The sequence below is a fragment of the Ornithodoros turicata genome, chromosome 7, assembly GCF_037126465.1.
Source record: "Ornithodoros turicata isolate Travis chromosome 7, ASM3712646v1, whole genome shotgun sequence".
Classification (NCBI taxonomy): Eukaryota; Metazoa; Arthropoda; class Arachnida; order Ixodida; family Argasidae; genus Ornithodoros; species Ornithodoros turicata.
Genome location: NC_088207.1, coordinates 13,151,067 through 13,179,011, shown reverse-complemented (window position 1 = coordinate 13,179,011; position 27,945 = coordinate 13,151,067). Strand labels below are relative to the sequence as shown.

General features: G+C 44.4%; 1 protein-coding gene across 6 annotated transcripts in view; it reads right to left on the bottom strand.

Moving 5' to 3' along the window:
* Nucleotides 1-836: 836 nt before the first annotated feature.
* LOC135400215 (serine/arginine repetitive matrix protein 1-like) overlaps nucleotides 837-27,945 on the bottom strand; it is a 75,252-nt gene continuing 48,143 nt past the window's right edge. For 5 of the 6 annotated variants that reach the window (XM_064631978.1, XM_064631975.1, XM_064631976.1 and 2 more), the window contains 9 exons: nucleotides 25,788-25,892; nucleotides 24,928-25,004; nucleotides 23,881-23,973; nucleotides 19,607-19,735; nucleotides 17,093-17,269; nucleotides 14,265-14,471; nucleotides 10,202-10,360; nucleotides 8,368-8,472; nucleotides 837-3,067 (listed from right to left, as the gene is read on the bottom strand). In XM_064631978.1, the coding sequence (XP_064488048.1) occupies nucleotides 2,916-3,067; nucleotides 8,368-8,472; nucleotides 10,202-10,360; nucleotides 14,265-14,471; nucleotides 17,093-17,269; nucleotides 19,607-19,735; nucleotides 23,881-23,973; nucleotides 24,928-25,004; nucleotides 25,788-25,892 (1,204 nt within the window). In that variant the 3' untranslated portion in view covers nucleotides 837-2,915. The remainder of the gene's footprint in view (nucleotides 3,068-8,367; nucleotides 8,473-10,201; nucleotides 10,361-14,264; nucleotides 14,472-17,092; nucleotides 17,270-19,606; nucleotides 19,736-23,880; nucleotides 23,974-24,927; nucleotides 25,005-25,787; nucleotides 25,893-27,945) is intronic. The other variant, XM_064631981.1, reaches the window with a different exon arrangement.

The following is a 27,945-nucleotide window of genomic DNA, read 5'->3' as shown; positions in this document are numbered from 1 at the left end:
CTGCAGTGATCAGTTCAATAAACGTAATGCTAATAAAAAATAAACACGAATTTCATATTGCACAATCAGGGCTACAATGTTGTACAAATTGGCTACAAAAGTACCAGTACTTTATGACAAGCAGCAGCCACCGCAAGAAATTCACTCTCACAAAGTACTATACACTAATGGCCAATTCCACTGGTCAACCTGGAGCTATCACCCCCCAAATCCTCTACGGAGCAACAAAATCCAGCATGAGGAACTGGATCAAAATCAACCAGCAAAAAACAATCGTGCTCCAGCCTGCAGAGGGAAGTAACGACAGTTCCGGCTGAATCCGAAGGAGGCGTCTTAGCGGAGCAAGAAAAGACTGCTCCGCCACGTTGGTCTGAAACAACAAACGAATCCACTCCGGAAACCCATGTTCTCCACCGAGGAGAAAAAAAACTGCTCCAGATCAACCAGTTGATTTTGCCAATACATGCGTCTTCACATGTTCGCACATTCAGCTGCAGATATACGAAACACTGAAGCACGGAAGAACGTTTCGTGAGCACCACCCTGAGCAAGCAGGGTTGCAGCAACTTCTGCTTTCTGTTCAGCCAAAGTTAACTTCAAAGTTTGATCTCCTAAGAAATATACTCTTTCCGCATTCCATAATTATCATAAGCTCTCATGGAATGCCCATAAATAGATAAATACTAGGGATGTAGATAAATAATAGGGATATATGCGCATCATTTGCCAGTGCAAAAAAGAAAAGGTAGCTCAAATTTTGATGTATGTGCAAAACAAAAATAGCATAATGTGCAGAATAACATTTTGCAAGTACCGAATGACATAAAAAGGAAAGATACTATGCATAAAGGCATTTTATTACTAGCCACTTTATGAATACACAAATGCACACTATCGACATGTGCATGGAAACAATTAACAAAATTGTACTGTAAAGGTCCTTGTGCTAACCTTATTTAGGTGACAGATTCCTCTACTAGTACTGTACTTTCTTTTATAAATGCTACAAATGCCCTGAAGGTCTACAGCGATGCATTGTACTGCGATATGCTTCATGAAGTTACTTTGCTCTGGTGCCCCATAATTGTGCAATTACGTTTTGCTCTACCATATTCTAGGTGACAAATTTAGCGATAAAACTGCCCTCCTAAACCCACAAGAGAGCTATGTAGCAACATTAAAGTCAGGATTGTAGCCAGAAAAATATTGGGGGGGGGGGGGAGGACGTTCCATGGGGACTTTACATAGGGGAGGAGGATTCCCCACTTGTTTCCCTCTCCCAAATGCGCTACCAAATGTACGATTTTGGGGGTCTTAACTCCCTAAACCCCCCTAGCTACGCACCTGATTAAAGTTCCATAAGTGACCTAAATCGTCCGAATGACGTAATCACCTCCAAGGTTGCTTCAAAATGGATTTCCACGGCCATCACGAGCAACACATGTCCGCCACAGTAAAATAACCTTTGGGACATCTTTAATGCTGAGAATTGTCGCTTGCAAACATCAAACGTAATGCACAAAGGAAGAATATAAATACATTTTGTGTAAACAAATAAAAAAAAAACCTAAACGACTAAGACTGAAATAAAACTAATACCCTGGAGTAAAGTAACCGAAAAAAAGGAACACAAGTACAGGTCGGGAAACTGAATGATGCATGCTCTGCTGCATCATTTGGCCCCCCACCAAAGAAACAGTGCAGCTTACTGACATATGCCGTGTGCACAGGAACATTGACAAAATTTTCACTTCACAGCGAGAAGTCATGACTAGCAAAGCCACAGCCAAAGTAAGCCAATAAGCAAAGAGAGAAACCCAGACTAAAATAGGAATGTTGTAAATACTTCAGCTGAACACATCAATAAAAACATATTAACTCACTACCTAGATCACAACAAGAACTCTCCACCTGGGAACAAACAGCTGCCATTCATTTCAGGCCACTCTTTACAGGAGTGACTACCTCAAAGTTACAAGTAGAAGCTCTTTTTCTCACATTCCTCTACATAACACATGTATGCTTTCACACCTCACACGATGGCTATATATATGTATCTTTGTTCAAAGTAAACTTTCTTCCTAGCAACACGTAGTTTCCGCACACAGAAATTTGAGGGACATGAAACTAAGCCCCCCAAAGGATCCTTAACACCGTCCGCAGGATCAACTGTCACACATTCAAAAACAATCAACACATAAAGCATGGGTATTGGAAGGCTCAAACAGAAAAGGATATGAGCCAAATCACACAGGACAAAATTTTTGATTACCTATGTAAGAAACTTAACTGTACTACCTCACTCAAGTTCTGGTAAAGCTACAAGAGAGTTTTAGAGGTCCCAGTGAACTTGGAAGTCTTCACTGGGTCTTCACTGGTGGCTGCGTTTCGGGTTGCAGTGGGAGAACCCCATTCGAAAAATTATCTCGTGTTGCCTTAGTTTGCATCCACAGCATGCCCCGTTTATTGGGTTAATTAATTGCCACCCCCTATTCTAAAGCTGCCTACTGCCTCACCTTATGTCTCGAAGACTCGACTTCGGGCTGCACTCAGTATCACATCACAATTTTCCCGAATGGTTCACAGATATTTCTCTGACGTCGATCTATATTTGCAATACCTACTCGTTAAAGTACGGTACATAACGTTGAAAACAGTCACAATGATCAACTGCTACGTGCAAACACAACTAGTACCTGACCAGCAGTTTTTGAACGCAGTCTAAAGTGGTAAAAATCGTAAGACGTGTGCCAGGGCTTTGCACAGCACGCACACACATTAAACAAGCATATTGATTCACGGGGGCTGGAAACTGAAAAGGAGGCTGCTGGGGAGAGACCATGCCTGTGAACCAGAGACAACTGTGTGATGCGAAGTTACGTAGTAGAGCTACAAACTGGACACTACAAATTCCCTCATTTGCCAGTGACCCAAAATTCTTCCAGTCGATTTCTAGCTTTGTCCAGGACATCACCACCAGCAGCCGCGGCAGTCTTCATGTTTGAAGTATCCAAGGGCACTGGATCGTTGGTTAATGCCACGTGGGGCATGGGCTCCACCTTCCCTTCTGCACCACCAAAAGAAGCACGTCTCAACATAAAACTGTTTCAACGCAAACAATGCGCAGCATTCAGAAACGCTAAAGATGTACCATATTTACTCGCATATTGGATGCACTCTCGTATTGAACGCACCCCAATTTGAGTGCAGAAACGCTGGTACTTTTTTGTTCCCCATGCGTTAAACGCACCACGGCTGTAGTAGCGTGACCGTATCGTCTCGCGTAGCACCAGCCGCCTAGTGTATCGTGCAGCTGCTCATATCAACAAGTCAACGCAGTCGAGTCAATATCAACGCAGTCAACGAGATAGAGCACCTGGCGCCAGAGTGATGAACGACAAATGTAACGGACGTCGAAGAGTATTTAATCCACACTTGACGGAACGGAAGACCATTTTACGTGGCAGAATCGCGACATTTGATTCCGGGGAGATTGCCGCAGAAATCTTGGAATGAAATGGCAGTTAAGTGTACCTTAAGGGAGCATGTTGGTTATACACGTATTTTGGTGATAAGGTTATTGGTAGAGGTGAGTGCGGGTAAGCAAATGTAGACCTGCACCTGCACAGTACCCGCGCGTGTGTGATCGCACCCGCAAGATTTTAATCTGGGCGACCCGCACCCGCAGTGCTGTTTGTTTACCCGCATTGGGACCCGCAAGGGAAAGTGTTCCTCGTCCAGTTTACCGCTGTTTCTACTTTAAAACAGTGGAAATTCTGAGTGTTGGCTACGTGTCTCGGACGGCTTCAATCGTATGCCAATACAACTGCAATTCAATAGAGAGCCATATATGTCTGCATTAATAATCGAACTCGCCTGCCAGCACTTGCCTGCTGCAGCCTGGCACATGGATTTATACGGCCAACGACATGGGGCACTGCTGAGCTCGCGTGTGACAGAGAGGGATGACTCAGTTGGCCATGGAGTGCGGGTAATGCGGGTATACCTGCATTAACCCGCGGTTGCATTGCGGGTACACCCACAATAGCTGTTGTGCGCATTTTGCTGTTGTGCACGTTAGAAGTAGAACGCCGCTGAACATGCGTGTTTGTTGTGAGCGCAGAAGTATTTTATCTAGCACTAAATTGACGCAACTGTGTGTCGAAAGCTTTTGACAGCATAACCGCCCATATTGTGTGACGCGCCACACCTTTTGAGATTGACGACCTCGTCCACTGCTCGTCATCCAATGCCACAGTCATCACCGTTCTCACGATCTTGACTGCGTGGTCCATCAGATTGCGCCTCCGCCACGGGTAATCCGTCGACGCGTGTTCGGGTGGTGACACGCCACTGACTGCCCACATACGTTTTCGAAGTCGCGGTACTTCACAACGCGGTTTTGCACCGGTACGCAACCCTTAGAGCGCATGCAACTTCGGGTCGAGCCACACGTCTTTCCTCGTCAAAAAGCGTCTCGGAACAGCGGACACTATCGCAGCAAAAAAAAAAAAAAAAAAAAGCTTCAACACGAGAGAACGATGTGGAGAGGGAACAACGTCACAACAACAAGGAATATTAACCCCTGATATGAACCATTTTCAGGTTTAACCCAATTTTCCTTCGAAGGTCATTTATGTCTGCTGTTCATGGCATCACTAACACTTCTGACTAACGAACTCGTTGTGAAACAGTCAAAAGTAAGGCTTCAAAAATTTTACGTGCTCCCATTTGTTGGACATTGACATTATCGCACTGCTGATTTACTGAGCACACAGGCTGATTTAGACTTCGAAAGTATCTCGCTTCCCGCTTGCTTCCCCGGATAAATGTGCGTCGTAGGTCACAACAAAGTCTGACTTTCATCGGTGCAGTTTCATCTCCATGGTATGTATGTCCATGGTTAAACCATTACGAGCCTTTGCAGGTGTGTGGGCCTTTTCATCATCTTTTCATCAGAAGGTGTGCATCACAGGCACAACAAAGGTAAACAAACGCCATTATTGACTGCATGTGCTGTGCGCACAGCGTGGAAACAAAGTCTAGGTGAAGCGGGCGGCTGCGAAGTGAACTAAAGGCGCAGATATAGTCCGACGTAACTGTGCTGTGCGTACACGCGGTACACAGTCGCGCTACGCCGGGGGAAATCACAACCTCTATAGTCTAGTGGCTAGCGCGGCCGGCGGTATTCAACGCGCTAGGACGTCGCCCGCGCAGAATAGAACATGTTCTATTTTTCGCCGACCCCGCTCGCGCAGTCAGATCAGCGCAGTCGCAGTCGCGCTGCTGCAGTCACAGCGACTTTGCGCATGCGCAACGGTCGCAGGCCATTGCTGAGGCGCGTCTGACTATAAACGCATATTTCCTGGATCGCTTTGCTTGGCGTGTCTGACGTCGGCTGTCGCTGACTGCGACGCCAAAAACGTTGGACTATATCTGCGCCTTAAGTGTAAAGGTTTGCACCAAAAGCTGCAGCATTTGGTCCTGGTTGTGAAGGGTACTGAAATGTGTACCTGATAGGTCTACGCAAAGCCTATTGGCCTAAGATTGTTTGAACTATACTGAGAGGGAACCGGAAAAAATGTTCCCGGAAAAAATGTCCCCGGAAGAAATGTCCCCAGAAAAAATGTTCCCGGAAGAAATGTCCCCTGGAGAAAATGTCCCCGGAAAAAATGTCCCCTGAGAAACATGCACTTTTGGTACACGTGGAATTTTTGCGCAATCCCCGGTTGCGATATTGCCGGCCTTGAAGTCCTCGGATTCAAAATAAATACGAAAATATCTAACCACTTATTAAGTGTTGATACTTTGAAAGCTTGGGCCACTTTCACTTATGATTTCGCGTAGAGCATACACTGCAATCAATTGTCACGTTTGTTGATACAATGTGCATACTTGGCTGGGATATTCTTATTTTGTTTCTTTCTTCTTGTACTAAAAAGTATATCCTGCATGACGTCACACTGACTCGTGTGCAATCAGAATGCCGGGATTTTGCGACTGTAGATTTTAGGCAGACAGGCAGACCTCTCGGGTCCCTCCCAACGACACTCCTCCTCCTCCTCGTCCTCCTACCAGAGACCAACTACGCCATACGGTAGATTTGAGGCCTGATGACACAGCTATCCTTTCAGGTTTGAGGGAATTAAAAGCGAGACGTACATTTTTCTGTACCAGCTCGCGTGGAGTAGCGGTTAGGATGATCGCCTTCACGCCGAGACTGGGATGCAGCGCGGGTTCGAATCCCCGTACGGCTGTGCTGTCTGAGGTTTTTCCTGGGTTTTCCATCGGACTTTCCTGACGAATGTCGGCAAACCTAGCCCTGAAGTCGGTCCTGGACGCATACTAACCCCCTGCTGTCCACGCCTGTACACCGCGTACAGCAAGAGTTGCTTCGCGGCGCTAACACGGAAAAACATTTTCTCTGCTAATTCGCACAAATGTGAAGTGTCGCAGAAAGGCGTACGCCGCCCAGTTTCAACAAATCAGGAGAGAAGAAGTCATTCGGAATGGCTAGGAGCATGTCAAGTTCTTTTTTAAAAGTGCGCGGAACGACGTGCTGGGTGATGTGTAAAAAGGAAAATAAAATGCAGGGGGAAAGCAACAAAATTCACAGGCAAAAATGTATTTCAATATGCCTAGCGGTGTCATGCGTTGGGTCTCGGGAGCCCCATGACTGTACAGGCCCCTTTATTGCAAGACACAACGAAGTAAATTCACCAAAACTGACCCTGGTCACCCGCAGCGACTCCCTAGGCAAAGAAATGCTATGTGTGAATAGTAATTTTAAAACGGAATTGAATACGAATAAATTAAGCGACTCGTCGAATAACCGTAATTGGATACATATACAGCATATATTGGAATATAAACATGTACGGTATGCCGTATGCGTAGGTATAGCGCTAGCTCTGTTCTATGCCCTCCATGAGCCGGCCTTACGTGTGCAACTTCAGGACTATTCAAATATATTCGGTTTAGAAGAAACATCAATTCGATTTGGAATTCGAACATTGAATTCCATATTTGATTAGAAAATGGAATATGATATACGATTACTCGCTTCGGTGCTCAAAAATCCAAATATTCATACCGTCCTAGTAAAAAGTCGACGTCCGAAGTCAACCAGGCCACGCGTACCAAAAGTGAATTTTCCTCAGGGGACATTTCTTCCGGGGACATTTCTTCCGGGGGACATTTTTTCCGGGAACAATTTTTCCGGGGGCATTTCGTCCGGGGACATTTTTTCCGGGGACATTTCTTCCTGGACCCATACTGAGAGCCTTGTGTTTTAGGGTAAAACCCGTTTTTACCCTCGATTTGCATCATCACCACTTCGGGTAAAACCCGAAAAAAACAGAAAATGAACTTGCGAAGTGCCAATTCAGCCAGAATACAGGCACTGGAGAACACTAAGCATGGGACACTCGGCACAGCTGTTCTGCATCTCATGTTCACCTAAAATGCTAGAAGCACTTCTTTTTTTTTTTTTTTCCCCACCTGAATAGCTGCTTTATTCTCACCCAATATCGCCCACTTTTACCGTTTTACTGCTCCTGAAATAAAACCCGATTTTTACCCCTCCACCCCAACTTTCAAAAAACATAAAACCAGAAAACACAGGGCCCTATTATATTTACCATTTCCTCTTTAAGTCACCTGATAACTATTCCCAAAAACAGCTTGTACAGCACATATCTTTTCAAATCATGTTTTATGTAACCAGCATGGCAGAAAATAAATACTATATCTCATATCAACATTCAAATTTTGAAAGGAAGATACGTATAACCCGATTATAACCCTGGTCCCAGGCCAGGAATGGAACTACTGGGCTGGGCCTGGGCCTGAGAATGTCATCTCTGCAGTGATCTATCAAGGACTGAATTTAATGGGCAAACTTTTTTTTTTTTTTTTGTTCTCCAACACTGTGGCACTGCAGTTATAGAATGACAGTTGGTGAAAAGCATCAGCAGTGGTACCCGCACACTCTGATTTCTGGTCAGAGATGGTACCAGTTATTCTATGCTGGCTACCCTCTCATCAAAGTACCAAGCCATGCTAGGAAACAAAGGAACACACACTCGCCCTCAACACATTCCCTCTTACACTGTTATCAGTCACACTCACATTCACACATCTTTGATGGGCAGCATCTTTTTCTCAATTAAAGCAGTAGCAGATGAGGCTATGGAACATAGAAGCACAAATGGAAGGCTGAATACCCACAACGCTCAGTTATACATATATTTCAATTAAAGAATGGCAGTTGATTAAAAGGCACCAGCAGTGGGAGTAGGGACAATGTCTCGGGAAGGCAGACATACATGATCAATCTACATGCCAAAGACAGAAAACATCTCTTGCCTGGAATCACAGGGTCCACATTTGCAGGAACAGGTGCCGCTTTGGAAGAAAGTTCTACTGTGGGTGTGGTTCCTAGAGGGGGGCTTCTCACTTTACTCCAGTCACCTGCCAGGCATTGACCAGATTTATATCATCTGTATGACTTTTGCTCACAGTGAGCTACGTGGTGGACCCCCATTAATTGACCACCGCCGTTCCCGTGGAATTTGGGCATAAAGCAAATTGTCATACAAACGAGAAACACACACTCTGGACAGATTGCTATGCGGAACAAAGGCCTAGGCAGTTATGATGATTTATTTTCTCAAAGAGTCTGTTACCAATGTCTGCTTGGAGCAATTATCAGTAGAGCCTGAAGTTTTAGGGTTTTACCCGATTCTTCCCCGAATTTGCACCCCGAATTGAAGGTTGCCTCTTTAGGGTGAAACCCGATTTTTACCTGGCAAATTGCCCTCACTGGGATGTCTGTGGGAATGCATTAATTTACTCGTTTGGCAGAAAAATTCAGTTACGTCACCATTTGTACCAAACCACTACAGTTAGTTGAGTAACTGAGCCCGATTTCACCCCGAATTTACTGGAAGTTTTTTCACCCGAATTCGCATGAATTTAGTGCACGTGTTTATTTACCCGATTTTTACCCCCCGAATTTAGAAAAAATATTTCCCGAAAACTTCAGGCTCTAATTATCATTATACACTCATTATATACGTGTCCCTCGATTGCTCAAAGAACGGCAGTGCAATGTTTAGTGCTTCGCTTGCCGCCTTCGCAGTGACATGCCGGGTCCCACTCAGCCCACGGTCAGGCACCCCATTTGCAGTGCTATCGGGTGACCTTTGGGCAGACCCAATATGTCACTCTTGGAAAGCACTGTGTGACCTGGTCCTGTGGTCACTGCCTTTTTGAACGCTTCGGTGCTGTGGGAGCCATCACAACATCAGGAGTCGTCCCAAACCTTGTCAGGCTTTACTTTAACACGTGTTGCCCTCTACCTAAGGTACTGGTAGCTTCCCCTTGGGGCTAATCTGCAGATCAAGTGACGCGGTCATAATAACGAGAGTATAGCACATGTGTTTGATCCTAGTCATGACACAAATCCCTGTCGTCCTCGGATAAGCGAATTGTCATACGTACCAACGAGGTGGATTTACATGGTGCGGTGAAACGGTTCCAAAGAAAACTGGTCATAAAGCGAGCATGTCAGATTAATGGGGGTCATAGTAATGAGGGTTCACTGTGTCGAGTAAATGTCACCAAAATGACTGCTAGGGATAGCCATGTTTTTATAAAAGGAGTCGTGACACTTTTGACACATTTCGTTACATTGTACTGCATAGCACAGTATTGAGGAAATAATACTGGGAAGAAATAACTATTTTTCTGTCTCGTGGTTGGCCCTGATGTAAGAGGAGCATGAGCCTGAGCCAGTCCTATTGACTTTCTCTAAACACGTGACCCTTCCTGTGGATGCCTCACTGGCAGAGATGCGAGCTGTAACAACATAGCCGGACAGTTCTTCAACGTGCAATACCCTGACCCTTTAAATATAGTACTGCCAAGGATGAGGATGGTGCTCAGAAGAAGAACAGTCTCTGCTCGAAATATTGGCAGCTGGCAAACTGAGGCTTGTGCATCGATCTACCTTCACCGGTTTGGTGGATCTTCGATTTTTCAACATGGCTGATATGTTATGCTAAAATGTTCTTTTGTTTATTCTGTGACATTTTATGTAGTAAACGTTTACTCCCGTGAGCTTTACTGTTAGTATGTAATCGACAGCGTATTAGATACACATGAACAAGAGCAATGTGTTGCAAATGAGTGAACCTACCAGCTGTCTGTCCATCAGTCCACTCTAGGCCTCTACCAGTGTCCAGAGGAACCGTCCAGGTCTCGGGATCGGGAGATTTGACCCCCGTCATCTCTTCAGGGGATTTAACTGTTGTCAGGGGCACCGGTCCAGCCTGAGGTTCTGGCAAGGGAGAGGGGCCTACGTGCACACGATATTATTCAATCAATTTGTGAGGCGGAGGTCACTAGATGTACAGCATATGGTACACATACATATATAGGAAACCTCTGTGTTGAACCTGGTAAAATCATTATTACCGTGCTGAACTACACCCGCAGAAACAATTTGCTGCAAGTTATTTCGTGTTTCGTTGTGACAGAGTAGATACATGCACACATTGCTAAGCTTCATCGGCTACTTTGGACAGAGGGTCTGGTAAAAATGTGAGCTCTTGTCGTTAGACAAAAATTCAGATAAAGCACGATAATTCCAACCAATTCTATGACTTCTAGAAGTCCAACAAAGCAATTGGCACTATATATCACTGCAGGCAATAAATATACACATACAGGGTGTCCACGCTCTAAGTGTGAACAGATTTTTTAAAAATATATATAACACTTTCTCCAAGATGAAATCAATTGCAATATAGCATATGCTGAAGGGCACTCCCTAGCAGGGCATTAGCAAAGTCCAAAGGCAATGTCTTAATTAACTTTCATTAATTAACTTTTTGATTATAAAAGCTACAAAGTTGTCCCAATGAGAACATCTGTTCCTTTCGGTCACCTGATATCGTAGCCGTTTTCAGAACAAAAATCCGTTCGATAGATCGCCCGCAAAAAATTCGTGAAGGAACGCCATTTTTTTCTTTATTTCGTTCATTGCGCTTCTTAGAAGACGCGTCTTTCTTTCATCCCCAATGTGAGAGGGAGAAAGAGCACACTATCGCCTCTCGCGTCCTGGAAAAAGATTAAAAGGAAACAGAAAATGCAACCCAAGATAAGGCCAGTTCCGATAGAGTCACCCGATACATTTGTTTTTGTTTTGTTTCCGCAAGTTAAAGCTCATCTTCGACGCATGAGTCAAAAATTCGTGAAGGAACACCATTGTTTTCTTTATTTTGTTCATTGTGCTTCTTAGAAGACGCGTATTTCCTTCATCCCCAACGGGAGAGGGGGAAGGAGCACAGTGCCGCCTCATGCGTCGAAGATGAGCTTTAACTTGCGGAAACAAAACAAAAACAAATGTATCGGGTGACTCTATCGGAACTGGCCTTATCTTGGGTTGCATTTTCTGTTTCCTTTTAATCTTTTTCCAGGACGCGAGAGGCGATAGTGTGCTCTTTCTCCCTCTCACATTGGGGATGAAAGAAAGAGGCGTCTTCTAAGAAGCGCAATGAACGAAATAAAGAAAAAAATGGTGTTCCTTCACAAATTTTTTGCGGCCGATCTATCGAATGGATTTTTGTTCTGAAAACGGCTACGATATCAGGTGACCGAAAGGACAGATGTTCTCATTAGGACAACTTTGTAGCTTTTATAATTAAAAAGTTAATTAATGAAAGTTAATTAAGACATTGTCTTTGGACTTTGCTAATGCCCTGCTAGGGAGTGCCCTTCAGCATATGCTATATTGCAATTGATTTCATCTTGGAAAAAGTGTTATATATATTTTTTTTAAATCTGTTCACACTTAGCGTGGACACCCTGTATATACATATATATATATATATATAATGAGGGGGAAAAAGCCATGACATGACACTAGATGTGTTTGAATTTGAAATTTTGAATTTGAAATTTCAAACACATCTAGTGTCATTTACTTGTTTCTTTAATGGCTTTTTCCCCTCATTATAGTTCACTGGCTTCCACTGTGGCATTGAGGAGTGCTCAGTCACCCTCCCAGGTGTATATCGCTCGCTGAGCAACCCCTGGTTCGTCAATTCCGAACGATGCGCAGCTACCCAGAGCTGACGAGCCGCAAACACGACGAAACACGTGTCCTCTGTTGCTGTCGCATCGTTCCATGAGTATCTATATATATATATTTTGTCCTGACGAAGACAGTGCCACTGTCAAAACGTCGACCCCTTGCCCATTTTACTTTTTAACGTCTCCCCATGTAATAAACTAGTGTTTGTAACTTCCCTAAAATCTGTTTCCGCGTCTTTTTTTGAACTTATATATATATATATATATATATATATACCGTATTTTCACGCGTATTAGCCGCACCGCAGATAAGCCGCAGGACTCGTTTTTAGATACATTTTGAAAATGTTTTTGCAGATAAGCCGCACTCGCAGATTAAGCCGCGGGTAATACGACGTGACTGCTTTGTGCGCTAAACCAGTGATGCACATACAAAATCAACAGAGACGCTCAACGCTTGTCAGCGCCGTACTCCCTGCCAGCTGCCCTGTTCCCGTACTTGTCCGCGAAGTCGACGACTTTTACTTTGAAGCCGCTTTCGTGGCTGTGCGTCAGCGTTGGAGCCATGCCTCACCTCTAACTGCCGTGCCCGTGTCCACGAATGCTGCTGTTCTCGTCAAATGAGAACTGACGCTTAGCTGACCACGTTTTATCCCGATGTCAGGTGTATTGAACCCTTCCTGTGCGTCTGCCGACAAAGGAGACCGTAGGGAAGGCCATAAACCCTGTCCACATTCCAGTGTCGGCATGATGTATAACAAAGGAGGTCAGTTCTAGTGTTCTACTAAGATCGGATTCTGCCCTTGTTGCGTGTTTTTCGTGGATTGACGGGTTCGTTCACTCGAATGTGGAGTGGACCCGCCCCTGTTCGGTATTGTTCGTGCACTGGCAGGGCGGTCCTGTTCCGAAAAACATGAGGCACTGTCGGCCCTTTCTTGTAACCCGGGGTATGGGGAAAGTACCAGGGAAAAATAGTCACCAGATAAGCCGCACCCACGGATAAGCCGCAGAGCGTCCGCGAAAAAAATAAATCGCGCATAAGCCGCGGCTAATACGCGTGAAAATACGGTATACACACCATATAATTATAACATTAATGCAACTTATTCATGTCACACACTGCTTGACAATCCTCAGAGAAAACAACCAATCTGCCACTAAACTACTTTCAACCTCAAATGGAACTGGCAACCGTGGGATCAACAAAGCAAACATGTCGACCACTCTGTCGGTGTAGTCAGGTACAAGCAGACCTGTAAAGTAATTAATTACAAGTACTGTACAATTACAGTAATTAATTACTTCCATCATTACATTCAATATGTAATTGTAACTGTAATTGAATTACTTTTGCAAATAATTTGTAATACACTTGTAATTACTTTTGGAGCTACTTTGTGTGATTTGGCATACAACCTCATTTTAAGTGGTGAATATTTCGCAATGTCCGCAATTTTTACTCTAAACATTATTTTTACCTGTGTCACATAATTCCAGAAATTTTACACCGAATTCACCCAAATTGGATGGCTGCTGTTTTCCTCCCGATTTTTACCCCCTGAATTTGGAAAAAAAAAAAAATCTCCAAAACCTCAGACCCTAATTATATTCAGCCTCGAGATGATTTGACGCGTGCCCGCAGAAAAATATTTTTGAGCAAAAACGAAACTCTTATATTCCTGGCAGCGCATGACCGCAAACACGTGGGAAAGCCTAGCGAGCCATGACATGTCTCCAAAGCAGCTATAGTATCTGCAGCCAGTAGGTCAAGGCCTCATTCACAGTGACTCCTCTTAGCTCAAACTCCGCTCTATTAACAAATCTTGAGTCCCGTTCGTGTTTGAATTAACAGGATTGCACTGCATTTGCAAAGCCAGCTAGTTTTGACATGAAGTTGCAGTATCAAAGGATGTACTCAACAAAGAGCTAACAACAAGCTCCAATGCGTCAGTGATGCTATCATACAGCTATAGCAATAGCACATGCAAGCCCTTTGCAACTATTCAACGGTTTAGCAACCTGAACTATAGTGTCAGCACGGCGGAAATTTTGAAAATGTAAAATGTTGAAATTTCTCTCAAACTTCAGCGAGTGTGAAAGTGCATAGTAATTGGCTTCAACGCAAACGTTTGGTAAGAAAATGAGGAGTATCTTGGACGACTCACTGGCAAGGTCTGAAGATCCAAGCACAGAGGAGCTGGCAGAGCTACCGTTCATTGGTGGCAAGCTGCTGGGACGCACTGCATCGGACTTCCTTTCGGAGCAAGGAGTTTCTGCGGGAGTTGCTTCCTCTGTGGCTGCTTCATCTGCTTCCATCTTTTGCTTCTCAGGTTCTAATGGCAGAACCTGTTTATTCTCTTCTGTTTCTGCCTCTAGCAAAGACAAAAAAGACCAAGCGACATGAAGAATTAATTGAAGTTAAAAACGATAAAACCCTCAGTGCGGGGAAAGACGAGGACGGAACACAAAAAGAGACGAGGACACAGCACTGAACTGCCAAGCAAAGAATTTTTATTTTGCGAAACGAGGCCTTAAATACATAGGAACCCTCCTCTCCCCCTTTATTCCCTCTCGTGCTGGACTACCTGTTTACACCACTATCTCTTGCACACCCAATCGTTATCATTAAGGGGCCGACATGAATGCTGGTATTTTTGGGGAAATGAAGAATAATGCACCATCAGTACAAATGATATGTTGACATCGGTGGGCTGCTCCTTCCTAAAGGCACTCGTCAGACTGACTTTACTGGCTCAAGTATATCCTTTGTTACAGCGCATTAAAAAATCCATCCGTTATTTATTGCAATACACGCAATTAATTGCATAAAAAGATTAGTTTCTGCAAGGTTGCAGCAAGATTGTAAAACCTGTTTTCCATCATAGCGAGAAGTTACTACTATATGATATTCACAGCTGCTGCTACAATCATTGTGACACATTTTGTCACACCCACAATGAAAGGGCTACCCTAAGCCATCTGAGCTGTCATAGGGTTCCACCAAAAGTAAAACAGAATAAAAACATGCATAGCCAGTCTTCTCTTTCATATTGCACAGTATTAATACTACAAGCACAGTGTTGTATGGTTGTCATGGCAGGCCTCTCAAGGCGGCCTGTCATACTTTGAGATAATAGAAGATAGAGGGAAGGCCCCCGCAATTAGGATAGCGCCACCTGCCGAAGACGAAGTTGATGCGCCACCAGCAGCATATCGCGAGGCGCGAGCTTTAAAATTCTTCAACGGTTTTGGACGCCATGAGGCTATCCAGTCTGGCTCTGACAGCCATACAATAAACAGCCTTCTCCGCTATCGTTTTTGGGAATCTTCACTTAGGCTTTTCCACATATGTATCACGAAGCATCCCAATTAGATAACATCCCAGGATTTCTCACCCAACTTGACCTGCACATCTTCCTTTTACCTCGGTTGATTTGAAGAAGAAGAAGAAGAAGAAGGTGGAGATAAAGATTGCCTTGCGCACCTTGGTCCTGTTGTGTTGGTTGTGTGTTGAGGCAGCACCCCATCTGTCTTATGTATGCTTTCTGGCACCATTGAGGAATTTGATAGACAACCCCTCTAACACAAGAAACGGGAACGTTTGCATGTTTGATCTCACAGGGTGGTTTTTTCTTTTGTTCACCAAGGCCAGTAAGGAGGCTAGCTTGTTTTTGCCCCACCACCTACGACGTTGTGCGATATTTCGTTGCAATCTTCTTGAGGCAATGCGATATCCCGTGTATGTATGGAATGACCACTACATTCTCCACAATGAATCTATACAGTCGAACCCTAAGGGGATCGCAAAATACGTAGTTTGATATATCCATAATTCGATGTATCAGATGTGCTACATTAGCAGCTACCCAAGCACCTGCGCTTAACGCTAATCTCAATCGCAGTCATGAGAGATGTTGAGAATAGCGAAAACACTTTGTTTTACAGCAAAAAAAATCAGTGACCTTAGCTTGCGTCTGGTTGCGGGCCAAGAAGTTGAGCACACGCATCTCAATCTTGTCAAGATGATCCACGTTTGCAAGGCCGGAGCTTTCCATATCTACACAGCAGCGACAAATGCTTGAAGTGCTGCCTCATCATCATTAAAGATGTCTGCCGGAGAAAATGCTGCGCAGATCTCTGGCCACTCTGCCGCCAACCATTTCTCCAAACCACCATTGTTGGCGGCCTCACTTTCACCCAAACACAGCTTTTCCGACGATTCTGTAGCGGTCTTTGAAGCGCTGCAGCCAGCCGGGACCCCACAAAAGTTCTCCTCTTCAACACTTCGCAGTCTCACTCTCACATGCTTCTGCCACTTCTGCTTCTGCGCTCCACCCCAACACCACAGTGTGCAGTGCACAAGCAACATCACGTCAGTGCGTGCAGCGCTCCCTGGTGCGCTCTCGTCTGTGTTTTCGCCCTTTCCACCCACGTGCTCTCTCCTCCTCTGCCCTCTTTTGCTCTTTCCTCCTCTCCAGGGGTGCGAGATCGTTGGTGCAGCTGCCCAGAAGATGTGTCCTTTTCAGGATCTCGACGTTCCATATTTCGAGTAACCATCAGTATCGAAGTTCGATAAGGCCATACACCCGTGCTATACTTTTACATGTAATTTTCAAGGGGACTTTTTTTATTGTGATATATAGGCAATAATTCAAAATTCGATTGCACCAACAGGCGAAAACAAGTATTTTGAAAGTTTCTTTCATCACGAGCCAGCAGTATCAGTTGCGTGTGGCATTGCAGTTGCGACTGATCAGGTTTAACCCGCAAAAATGTCACAGGTCTATTGAAATCCTTGTGTAACTCTGTAACAAATCGAACATTAAGAAAGAAAACAGACAATTCTGAAAGAAATGGACAGTTCTGCGAGCTACGGCAAACTCTGCTAAATGTAGGGGCGCGAGCAATCGGAATCAAGGTCTGACCCAAATTATTTTCACACCCCAAAAAAAAAAAAAAAAAAAGAGAGAATAAAATTGTTTTCATTTCATACCAGGCTTGCTATCTTCAACTTTGACTTCTTCATCCTTCTTTCCCTCTGGCTTGAGCCAAATCTTTCCGTCTTGCGTGGTGACCGCTGAAGCTGGCCGCACAACAGCCCTGGGCTTTGCTGCAGGAGGAGCCGCGCTCTCCTGCAGGGGCCTGGACGGTGGACGTGGCTTTGAAGATACTGCGAGGAACGGCAAGTGCACGTTTCTGTTACTGAATCCACGAACAAAGTCAAGCGAGGAGCTAAAGAACTAAGAAAGAAGAAAGTATTTGTGGTGTATAGAAGTATAGTGGAATACAGTAAATCTCGGTTATAACAGCCCCACTTATAACGAATCTTCGGTTATAACGAATGCCTCACGAACGACCGTCAAAATTTGTATTGAGTCTATGGAAATTGCCCCCGCCTATTATGAACGAATTGCCGGGGAGCCCTCGGTTACTGCGACCGAAAGAGCTCCCTCGACCACTGGAGAAGGCGAGCGCGCGACGTCAGACGCCCGCGGATTTGTCAGGCGCCGCTTGCACGTGACCTCGCTTTGCAGCCAATGCGCTGTCACCATCAGCGCGCGCTGCACGTGCACCCGTTTGGCAGCGGCGTCTTCCTTGCCAAGGCTTTTTTGGTGTGCGTGATACCGACACAGAACTTTGGGACAGAGCAACGGCTGCGAATCTGACTGACGGCTGTCAGTCTTTCGAGGAGTTCGCGACAGCAGATGACGACGCACAGGCCGTCGCGGACTTCAGTGATTCGGACATCATTGCCGACGTGCGCCCGCCGCCAAACGAACTTTCCGATGACGATGATGATGACACAGTGTCTTCCCCTCCTTACATTTTAACTACAGCGGAGGCACTCAAGTACGTTGCTTCGCTCCGCGATTTTGTGTACGCGAAGGCGCTCGCCGCGGCCCACCTGGACCACCTTGATGACTTAGAAAACGCCGTGATCTCCGCAACTGTGTATAAACAGGCGCCATTAACGATGTATTTTCAATGAACGGCATACATGACTCATGTTTCTTACACTGCTGGCCTTTTGGATCAAATTTTTTGTCCATTCCATTTATGGCGAACTTCGGATATAATGAACGGGTTGCGCGCGACCGTCGAGTTCGTTATAACCGAGATTTACTGTACATATCAGGCACATTGGAGTAGCATGTGCTTTCAGAAAACTACTTGTAAATAAAAATGTTCATTCAAATGAATATGTGATATTGTTTTGACTTGTTTCAACTTCCAGCAACTTTCTATTACATTTCTTCCACATTTCTTGTACATAATGTTTGACACTGGCTACAGGAATGGTTGCATCAATTGCACACTGTGATGAATCTTGTATGTGACGATCTACTTGTATGTGTTGCACTCTTGCTGTGTTGTTTACTTTGCCTGTAAATGCTTCATTATCACTCGATTAACACTTCATGTGATGGCATGCAATTGGCATTTTATAATCCCAACTATCCCTGAAATCTGTGCTGAGAACAACAGCCAGTTCAACAACATCGAAGTACCATAAAGCGTTCGCACCTGTTCAAAAGAAAGGGAAAAAAAAGAAAAAGAACGAGACCCTTCCTTTGGATGTTTCACTATTATCCTAGAAAGAATGTGATTGCTGTTAGCAATTAAGTTCTGGTGTAATAGACTTTTGCTTGCATGTGTGTGCACCAACGACAGTCTGGGATGAGAATTTGGCTTTAATATTATATGATCATCACACCTAAGCTCTTCATCAACGAAAATTAAGGAAAAGTGCGTTGGTATGCTTCGATTTGCACAGTTGACTCTCAACTACAATGTCCTTGCATGTATCTGCAATCGACTAAAACTCTCTCAACTGTCACATGCTAAAGGTAATTTACTTTGGGAATAGATGCATGAACACACACACAGATGTAAATAATGGATGCAGGGCTTCAGGAATGGCTTGAGATAGTATTGACCTTGGTTCTAACTATACGAAAAGGTCAAAGACGCTGAATGCCAATTGCACAATTTAAATAACAACGACTATTGTGATATGTCTAAACAAAACAACTGGTGCCATCCCTATTCCACCAAGCTTCTGGTGCTTATGCTATGTCTTTATCATATCTACCTGAATGCGTCTTAAAATGTGGGAGTGACAAGCAACACATTAGTATGTAACTGCTTCCATAAGTATGAAATGCATTATCCATGCAAGTGAACCCTAAATGTTCACTAACGTAACATGAAATGGGTTGATGCACAGCACATTGTGAAACACCGACTCTAGAAAGGAAAGACACAGAAGTACAACTACTACGACATACAGGAATATGCACAGCCACGTAGCATCCAAAGTTCACCATCGTAATGCTCACAAAAGACTCAACATTCCGCAGTTACCAAACAAAGAGCACTGCTTCTCCACTTTGTTGCACCACGAACTACACATGCACGTTATTATAAACCTGATTTTTCCAAACTAGGCAGTCACCACAACAACGAACACGTTGATCTAACTGAGCATTCGAATAGTACCATCTACCTGTCTTCTTATCTCCCTTCTTATCGGCATCAACAGCAGCAGTACGCCGCTGTGGTGGGGAAGACGTGGCCCTCCGCCGTGGTAACGTTGGCGTCCTCGTGACAGTCTCACCGGACTCCCCTTGTTTCCCTGTTTGGCGTTCTTCACAGTTTAATTCACATCCATTGCCATGATGCTAAACCACCTGCCACTTACTCGTGTTTAATGCAAACTATTAGGGGTGTGCGAATCCGAATATTTTAAGTCGAATCGAATCGAATGGAGGAAAAAATTCCGAATACCGAATCGAATATCGAATATTCGTGCAAAGTTTACAATATGTGACTTTCGCACTAAAAGTTTCCATTTTGTAGCCCATGGCTTTAGTGCAATTTTTCTGACATTAACTGTCACAAGAGAGACATGCAATTCTTCTGCTAAAAGCCCCTACTCTTTAATTTTACATGAGAGTGCTTCCTGCTTCTCAGGTGAGCCTACACTTACTGGTGTACTGGAGTGGTTACCTTCATTTCAAAATTTTATGTCAGGCAGTAGCATGTCATACGGATGACGTTGTAATGGTTTCAGACAACCACAGGCCATTTGTGAAACAAACGAATTGGCATCCTGCCTCAGCTTTGCCACGAACACCCTTTAGTTTCTTTGCACTCGCCCTAGGAAGTTGCACTACTGAAATTTTAGACGTAAAGGACATCTTTAAGACACCCCTCTTGTTCGTGAGATGTAGTAATTACCCAAGAGTCCTAACTTTTTAAAGGCAACCTCACAGGTTGCTAAACCGCTAACCGCTAAACTGCATGTGGGAGGGGCGCCACCCCTTCCACAGACGATGTCTACAAAACTAACTTTGGATAATTTTATCTTAAACTAAACACTGTCCCGCCTGTGTTGGTCCTGCAGCGAGGGCAATTTCGTAAAGGAGGCTTCACCTCATGCACGGAAGCATCAGGTGAAGCCCACTTTCGGGTTGCGTCATTCATATTCGTGGAATAGTCGAATATTCGAAAAATCGAATATTGGATATTCGATTCACGAATCGAATAGTTTGAGCGTTTCATATTCGATTCGAATTCGAGAACTCGAATATTCGCACACCCCTACAAACTATACTACAGTCGTGCCTCGTTAATATGACCACCGTTAATATGGACGATGCGAATTATGGACAGTTTTTCCCCGGAACAAAACTTTTGCCATGTGTTTGTATCTCGGTAATATGGAGCCCCGGCTTTCGGACAATGGACAGCACAAACTGGTACTAATTCCATAGGACCCTATGTATTTTTGCCTCATTATTATGGACATGTTCTCAGGACGATAACCCATAGGAGAACCGGATGACGAGCCCTCGGTCCAAATTTCTTCTTGCCTTTGTCACTCCAGAATTCTGGGGGATATTGTGCCACCCTTCCAGGGTAACAACCCTTACGAGAACACAAAAGGGTGATGCGCCCTTCTTCGAAATTTCGCCCTTTGTCACTGAAGACACCTAAAATATCAAAGGGAGGCTAGCAGTAGGGGACACTTCTGGAACGGGCATCATGACGTCATAGCTGTTATAAAAAGCACGGGGACTTTATGTGACTTCAGTTCCTCCCAAGGCCATCATCGAGGACAGATTACATAGCTCGAGCAGGTCTCAAACGAGCGCTCCAGTTCTTCGAAGATAACGGGGACAGATCTCAAGCAATCAAAATTGCTGAAATGCTGTCGACTTTGAACTCCAGGAGGTATGCGTACAAGCAAGCACTGACTACCGAGTTTTTTTCGTAATAAATTATATTAAATATTGGGCGATTCGTTATTATGGACGATTCACTTTCTGGACAATTTTAGCGAGGAACGAAAGTGTCCATATTAACGAGGCACGTCTGTATGCTATTGATTTGTAAGAAATGTATATAAATACCTTTGACTAACCATCCAGGGAATCGCTACGAGCCTCGACAATTTTTTTTATTGACTCTCGGGCCGCAAATGTAGAGTATGTGTAGAACCAGTGTTGGAGGTAACTCGTTACAAGTAACTTGTTACTGTAACTAAGCTACTTTTTTCGGTAACTTTTAACTAAACTTGTTCCTTTTTTAGTTAACTCTCTTAAAGTAACATGGGGTAAGTTCCAAGTTCCTGTTGTTTGATTCTTGTCTACAAGCATCGCGGGCCTCGCTCTCTAATGAGACAACAGCCACGTGTACGCCGGTCGTATAGACCTCTACCTGTTTGTAAACAAATGACGTCATAATGTTCGACAGCACCATGAGTTTGGTAGAGTCGAACTACGTTCAAAGCTAGTGGCGAACAAGGTCGCGCCCGAAAGCCACGGCCTTGAGGAGATTACGATGGTCTCTGAAAGGGACGCGACCTTTGCTCCGACTTTTCTTTCAATAGGAGGCAGCGAACAATTGTGCATTCGTGGAATCCATCTCTCCCCTTCCGATCTGTTTTGGTTTTGGTCTGTCTACCAACGTCATGATGACGTTTGGCGGGTAGAAGTTCATTGCTTGGGGCATAAGTTATGGAACACTGTGGTGTTGCATTTCTCGATTGGAGCGACATCCTAGCAGCGAACAGGCATGAATACACGTACTGAGAAAGATGGATCGAATAGCCAGTCACCCATTTCTTATTCGATCTCTCCCTGATAGCTAGCAGGCAGGGTTGTTAAGTAACTTAGTAAAAGTATCTGAGTACGTGTACTTAAGATACTTTTTGTGTGTATCTTGAGGAAATATTAGATACATTTTTAAACATGTACTTCTAACTGTAACTTAATTACTTTTTTTGGTAACTTGTATCTGTCATTTTGAGTATTTTTTGAGTAAAAACGACGAAAGTCCGTCGCCGAGCACGAGGTGGCGCAAAGGGTGCGCCGACACTAGGGATCCTCCATGCGCGCGAGAAGCTGCAGCAACCCGTCAAGGCTCCCTAGTCAACACAAGGCACGAACTCGTCTCCTCCTCGCCCTTGCAGCACGTGCTCACGCCATCGCACGTGACATTCCTTGTTCCTCGCCACTCTCTTGGCGGTAGTGAAGAGAATGGAGAATGGCCGAGTTTGAAGGCATCGACGCCACCTGGGGCGCGGACGCCATCTGTGAGGTTGTAACTACGAGCAGCCCGAGCAAAGTTGCCTCTGTTCTGTCAGAGGCACCGTGGCCACAATATCGAGAGCACTTTAAATTTATCGGAACGAAGGAGAACGGGAATCTTGAGCTGAAATGTGTCCGCTGTGAGCTGAAGACGAAGTTTCTAAGTGTCTCACCTGTCCCTTTCTCGGTTACCCCCAGTTTAGGCGTTCCTTTCAATGTTTTTCCTGCAATTGAACCTCTGTATGCAATAAGGGGATAAGTCGAAAAAGCCCAAACCGAGAAAAGGGGCCTGATCTGATTGTCCGTCCCATTGAGACACATACATTTCCTGTTTTTCACCATGCTGTAGCGGGCCAACAAATCACAATAAGGTCCTAAATTTTCATTGGCAGGTGCATACTGGTATATAGATGTAATTGCAGCAAAAATAGTAAAAATTTTAACGAAAACGCTTTAACGAAAGTGGTGACAGTGATTCACGCCGTCTGGAAGACCACTGACCCATCAATCAATGAAAAACGCCCAACAAGTGCACAATCCGATCTTGGTAGAACTTTAGAGCTGACCCCGGAGTATGGACCACAGGGTTTATGGCCTTCCCTATGGTCTCCTTTGTTGCACAAATCAGTCGTCTCGTATTGCCCGCGGCTTATCTGCGAGTGCGGCTTATCTGCCAGAAAAATTTCTAAGCTTTCCTAAAAACGCGTTCTGCGGCTTATCTGCGGTGCGGCTTATACACGTGAAATTACGGTAAATGAACACTTGTATAATACTGTGTCCTCACTTGAAATAAAGTTGTTGTTGTTGTCTTCACCATGAAGCTGAGCACATTTTGTATAAACAGGCTCGGCTACCAAACAAAACAAAAGAATGTTTGCTGCATGACTAGCAGTGGCATCAGAAGTTGGGCGAAAGGGGGGGCAGGAAGAAATTGTGCCGCTATTTTAGTGTACCGCAGGACCCAGCTGTTTACGAGCTGCAAATCACTTTTACAATTTGTGCACCGCTGGATTTCACAAATTGCCTGCAGCAGCTTAAATCATCGCCACGAGGTGATGACAGCGGTGAAACATTTATTCAATCTATATATATGTGTGGATCACAGGCATGAATGAAAGCATACTAAAATACGACAGGTGGAGTGAAACATGAATAATGGTAATATGAAGAAAAGCGAAAATCCTACCTGTCACTTTGGGAGTAGTCCTCTGTGACCTCTGCATTGGTGGTGTGGCCTTTGGTGGAGGAGGTGAAGCCTTAGCCGAAGCAACTCCACGTGCTGCAAACACATAGAGCTGTGTTTAGAGGCTCATCGTACTCAGAGACAACATAAGCGCTGCAGTCACAATGGTATATCTCCGCTAGCAGAGAATGTAGTCCGCGCTTTAAGGGTGGAACATACGAGAAGATGGTGGACGCCATGCAGACAGGGAAACCAATTCACACGCTTTGTTAACGCAAATATTTTACGCGTTTCCTTTAAAAGCATGCAAATGTGCTCTAAGTACATAATCTTCGCATTATGATTAGAGCCTGAAGTTTTAGGGTTTTACCCGATTCTTCCCCGAATTTGCACCCCGAATTGAAGGTTGACTCTTCAGGGTGAAACCCCATTTTTACCCGGCAAATTGCCCTCACTGGGATGTCTGAAGAATGCATTAACTTACTTGTTTGGCAGAAAAATGCAGTTACATCACCGTTTGTACCAAACCGCTACAGTTACTTTGAATAACTGAGCCCGATTTCTCCCCGAATTTAGCGTACTGGAAGTTTTTCACCCAAATTTGCATGAATTTAGTGCACATGTTTATTTACCCAATTTTTACCCCCTGAATGTAGGAAAAAATATTTCCCGAAAACTTCAGGCTCTAATTATGATCAGGCTATTAGCAACAATCTAAAGCATGTGCACATACTTCATTGTGAGACTGAGACATAATGTGCCTGCCTAACCTAATCACAGACGTTTTCAAATTGGTGGGCGGAGTTCACCTGTAGGAGTCAACTTGCCCCGAAGCATATGGTTGCATTATAAAAAAAAAAAAAATGAATGCTCTAGCGATTTTTTAAATGACGTAGAACTATAATATTGTTCAATTCTCACTATGTGTCAAACTAACTACAGTCCCAGCATGACAGGCATAGCAGCATGCAATATGCACTTCTCATGCACTCATAATGGGCATAGCATAGTCCCTCAAGCTATGATGGTTCATATCCACATTAACGCTACCTTCAACTTTCATTGGAGAGACGGCCTTGGTGGGACTTTCCTTCCTCTTCTCTGATGCCGCACCAGCTTTGGCTGACCTGGAATAGTGTGCATTTCAGATAAGATACTGCATTCGGTGCATTGAAGTCACCTGCAAAAGTGTTTTCAGAAATTTTGTTAGACGTGTGAGGATGCAAGGCATTAGCTTTACGTGCAATGTGGATAAGCTAGGGCGACTGGGAAGAACCAGTTGCTACAATGAGGTTCAACTTGAAAATACAAGGTGTTTTTTTGTTTCATTACAGATTTAAAAGAAAAAAGCCGTGAGAGCAGCGCTGATGCCATTTTTTTCTGGGGAAAAAAAACTGCATGCATCAAAACCTTCTGTGCTGTTCGGCAAATTGACGCGTGTACTATCATCAGATGTCTTAAACTGAAAATATTTTGGATAGCCCACTGTATACTACTTTAAAATGATGAGCGCAAGACAGCACGGGTCTGCGGCATCTTGGACCGTTGGCATTTGATGTTGGTCTGGATTGTATATCTAAGTCATTAAATCATTTGTTTCCTTGTATTGCTTTGGTCTGTTGCTGTGTTGTGCCTTCTACAGGGACAGAATAGATGGGCTTTGCCCCCCGAGGGTGGGAATAGTTTGCCACAGAGTTTTGGAGCGCCTCATTCTTTTTGTAAATCTGTCGTTTCACAGTTGTGTAGCTTTTTCTCTGAACTTTGGATATTTACAGAGATATGATTAATAAATGACAAGAAACGGAACGTTAATAAACTCAGGAAAACATCCCCCTAACATGTCAAAAAATAAACTCCGAAAACCCGGAACCCTAATTATAAATGATCTTATCATCACTATCTGCACTTACTCTGCCTCTGCATTCTCTTTCCTTTTTGCTGAAGCTGATCGGTAAATAGAAGTTGGTGTTGGTTTCTCCTTAGGTGGAGTCTTGGAAGGAATCCTAGGAGGTTTCCTAGAGGTGCATTACACACATTACAAACATTATAAATCACAAGTTAATTTAACTCATATTTTATGCTAATACTAAACAAGTAGAGGGGAATGCCTCAGGTTAGGAGCCTCCAATATTTTGAACAGAAGACTGTCATTCTGCTGTTCATAGTTCTCCTTCCGCTTTTAAACACAGAGACAATCTTCTGTCTGAGATGTTAACGTTTGCTAGCCAATGCCTTATTCATCTTCTTGATGTTACTGGATTGCTGGCTTTTCCTTCTGTCTATTAATACTAGCATGTTTGCATGGGCACTATTGTTTTGCCCATTATTTATTTACACCCAAAAGTCCCTAAAAATAAGGACGTTGCATGGGCATACTTACCAATGACACCAGTCTGCAAGGTAAAGAGTCTTAATCTGACATTTAAGCAGTGCTAGTAGGCAGGCGCTAATATGACAGTGTGATGGGCAAGTGCAGAGAGTTGGGCTAGTTGGTGGAATAGCATACTGCAACATTTGGGGACGCAAAAGACGAGGACATAAGATACACATATATAAGATGCCTGTTCTGTGTGTATCTTATGTCCTTGTCTTTCGCGTCCCCAAATATTGCAGTAGGTGTGATGGACAAAAAATAGTTACACGTGCAACTGCATCTACAGTTGAACCTCGTTAATACGACCACAACAATTCCCGCAGATATTGGTCACAAAGCAAATCGTCAAACAGCATATAACATGCACCAAAGATAGAAAGAAAACCGTGTCTGCTCGAATACCGAACCGTACATTCGTGCTAATTTTACAATATGTACCTTTTTTTACTAAAAGTTTGCAATTTGTAGCCCATGGCTTTAGTTGTAATTTTTCTGTCATTAACTCTCACAAGCGAGACATCCAAATCTTTACATGATAGTGTTTCCAGCTTTTCAGCCTAGTCTAGACTAGACTTACTGGGGTAATTATCTTGATTGCAAAATATGATGCCATGCAGTGGTATATTACACAGAAGAGTACCGTATTTTCACGCGTATTAGCCGCACCGCAGATAAGCCGCAGGACTCGTTTTTAGATACATTTTGAAAATGTTTTTGCAGATAAGCCGCTCTCGCAGATAAGACGCGGGTAATACGACGCAACTGCTTTGTGCGCTACACCAGTGATGCACATACAAAATCAACAGAGACGCTCAACGCTCGTCAGCGCCGTACTCCCTGCCAGCTGCCCTGTTCCCGTACTTGTCCGCGAAGTCGACGACTTTTAGTTTGAAGCCGCTGTCGTGGCCATGCCTCAGCGTTGGAGCCATGCCTCACCTCTAACTGCCGTGCCCGTGTCCACGAATGCTGCTGCTCTCGTCAAATGAGAACTGACGCTTAGCTGACCACGTTTTATCCCAATGACAGGTGTATTGAACCCTTCCTGTGGGTCTGCCGACAAAGGAGACCATGGGGAAGGCCATAAACCCTGTCCACATTCCGGTGTCGGCATGATGTATAACAAAGGGGGTCAGTTCTAGTGTTCTACTAAGATCGGATTGTGCCCTTGTTGTGTGTTTTTCGTGGATTGACGGGTTAGTCCACTCGAATGTGGAGTGGACCTGCCCCTGTTCGGTATTGTTCGTGCACTGGCAGGGCGGTCCTGTTCCGAAAAACATGAGGCACTGTCGGCCCTTTCGTTTAACCCGCGGTATGGGGAAAGTACCAGGGAAAAATAGTCACCAGATAAGCCGCACCCACGGATAAGCCGCAGAGCGTCCGCGAAAAAAATAAATCGCGCATAAGCCACGGCTAATACGCGTGAAAATACGGTAATAGTTTATGAGCGTCCACAGGTCACTTGCGAAACAAACAAATTGGCGCCCTGCCTCATATTTGCCATGAACATCGTGGAACAATCATGGTTAAATTCGCGGGCTCAATAATTCGCGAATTTGTGAGAAGCCAGGATCAGGCAATTATTCGCGGAACCTTAAATTCGCGGTACCGCAGTGTGTCGACCCTGCATCTTTGGGGCCCTCCACCTTGAACTTCCTGGAAGAAGCTAATAAAAGGTATCACAACTGGGTAACTCG